The 2,262-nt window shown below is 38.6% G+C and overlaps 1 protein-coding gene across 4 annotated transcripts in view; it reads right to left on the reverse strand.

Annotated features, from left to right (window-relative positions):
- The window catches only part of LOC107031581 (mRNA-capping enzyme-like), a 23,480-nt gene extending 21,424 nt beyond the window's left edge, over positions 1-2,056 (reverse strand). The window contains exon 1 of one of the 4 annotated variants that reach the window (XM_027911736.1): positions 1,684-2,056. In XM_027911736.1, the coding sequence (XP_027767537.1) occupies positions 1,684-1,822 (139 nt within the window). In that variant the 5' untranslated portion in view covers positions 1,823-2,056. The remainder of the gene's footprint in view (positions 1-1,683) is intronic. The other 3 variants (XM_015233001.2, XM_015233002.2, XM_015233000.2) reach the window with 3 other exon arrangements.
- Between the last annotated feature and the right edge of the window lie 206 nt (positions 2,057-2,262).

The following is a 2,262-nucleotide window of genomic DNA, read 5'->3' on the forward strand; positions in this document are numbered from 1 at the left end:
TTTTCTTGTAGGAAAAGGTTTAGGTTTCTATAAATAGAGGCATGTTCCTTCTAACTTAATCAGCATTCACAATGTAGTCTTAAAAAGCTTTGAGAGTTTTGGTTAGAGGGAGAATTTGTGGGTCACAAGCTTGATACGTTATCACTTGTGTGAACCTCCCATGTATTCCGAGTGAATTGGTTGAGGTTGTTTCTCTCTGTATTTTGTACTCTCATATTTATAGTGGATTGCTCATCTCCTTTGTGGACGTAGGTCGATTGACTGAACCACGTTAAATCTTTGTGTCTTTTGGTATATTTCTCGTTGTCTTCTTACTCGTGGTCTTTTGAGGTTTGCTTTGGTAGCTTCCGCGTTTACACCTGCTTATTTTCGGTCCTAACAAAGAGGACCTGGATCACCCTATCTTAGTCCATTAGTAGACTTAAGAAGCCATGCCTCTGAGCATTTACAATGACAGAATACCAGTTGCATGAGATTTGTCTCGACACCATTTGTACCCATGCTTCTGAAAAAACCCAATCTCCTCATTACTTGGCTGAAAGCTTAACACCATTTGTACCCATGCTTCTGAAAAACCCAATCTCCTCATTACTTGGCTCAAAAAAGGCCAAGTCACTCTGTCATAGACCTTGGCCATTTCAAACTTCATCACTGAATTCCCACCTTTTTGCTCCTTATCAAAGTCGTCGATAATCTCTTGGGCAAACAAAATGTTTTCAGAAATTCGTCTAACATTTACAAAATCCAAACCGATTCACAGAAATGATCTTAGGCAAGACCAGAGCCAATGTAGTATAAAGGATCTCGGAGAAAATCTTACTGGAAACATTACATAGGCTAATAGGCCGCAAGTCAGATAACTGCTGAGGGAACTTAACCTTTGGCAACGTACAAGATATGTATGTAAGAACCTAGGAATGTTGGCACCCTAGAAGAAAGCAGTCACAGCACTATGTACATTATCAGCAATTATTGGCCAACACATCTGATAGAACAAAGCATTTATCCCATCTGGTCCTGCTGCACTTGTTGGATCAATATCAATCTCACTAGCTTTTGGTTCCTCCTTAGTTGGTTTTGCCATGAGCATAGCATTATCTTCATCAGATTCTCTGGCTTGTATATACTCGATGCAAGTCAGGTTTCCAGATTTTGAGTCAATATTAAAAGTTCTCTAGAAGTAATCAATTGCAGCCTTTGCAACTTCCTCTCCCCCTTCTCTGCATTGCCCCTCCTCATCCTGAATCTTTGGAATACAGAGTTTTCTTCTTTTTCCTTTAATACTTCTGAGCATCTCTCAACCACTGAGCCTTAGTCTTACTACTGCACCCTGTATATTGAGTAACTGTACACATTTTGTCTTTGCCTTACTGAGTTCAGCCCTCTGACTACGCGATTTAGAGAGAATCACTTCCTATAGGTCAACAATCAACTTGAAAGTTATATTGGCGAAGATTAATTAAGTTATATGCCCTAACAATATAAAGACTAGTTGTAAACTGTTACCTAATTTTTTTTCTAGTTATCTATACTATCTCTAGTTCCTTTCAAGCAACCTGATTGCAATAATAAACCTGCAATTGGCCGATAGACTGATGGTACACAGTGAGTAAATTGCCAAAACTAACCAAAGGCAAATGTGAACTAGTACTGTGAACTGAAGTCAAGAGCAAGGAAGTAAACCTTTAGGTAGGCTATAACGGTCGAAAAACTTGCGAGGTCCGTTGCGAGATCGCCAAAAATCCCCAGGTGACGAAGAGACGTGCACTGTATCTTCGCCAACCTGCTTCCTTTTCTTCAACTCTTCACCTTCTACTTCCATCTGATGAATGAAACACCTATCACGGAGACGGAGTATGTAAAAATTTCCGGCAAACCGTCGCCGTCAAGGACGAACAAATGCAGACCTTGCTGGGTTTACTGCAAGTTTGCACACGAGGGAAAGGAGGAAATAGTTGAATTTAACTTTTGGAGTAATTGTTAGTTCTTGGATTTGTTTGCCTTTTTCTCCTTTCCTTTTTTTTTTTTTCAAATTCTTATCCTAGTTTCGTGTTCCGCCTTCTAAGATATTGTGTGCGTTTTTTTAATACTACCTACCACTCCGCCTATAGAAATTAGTCATTCAAAATCAAACCCAAAAAAAAAATTGGGGGTGGAAGAATGAATATCTTTTTATTTTTATTTTAATTAGAAGTATTGAATTTGAGCATTTTAGATAAATAGTTATTTATATTTGAGTACGGGATTAGAAATCAAAAAGGA

Source organism: Solanum pennellii, chromosome 9, assembly GCF_001406875.1.
Source record: "Solanum pennellii chromosome 9, SPENNV200".
Taxonomy (NCBI): domain Eukaryota; kingdom Viridiplantae; phylum Streptophyta; class Magnoliopsida; order Solanales; family Solanaceae; genus Solanum; species Solanum pennellii.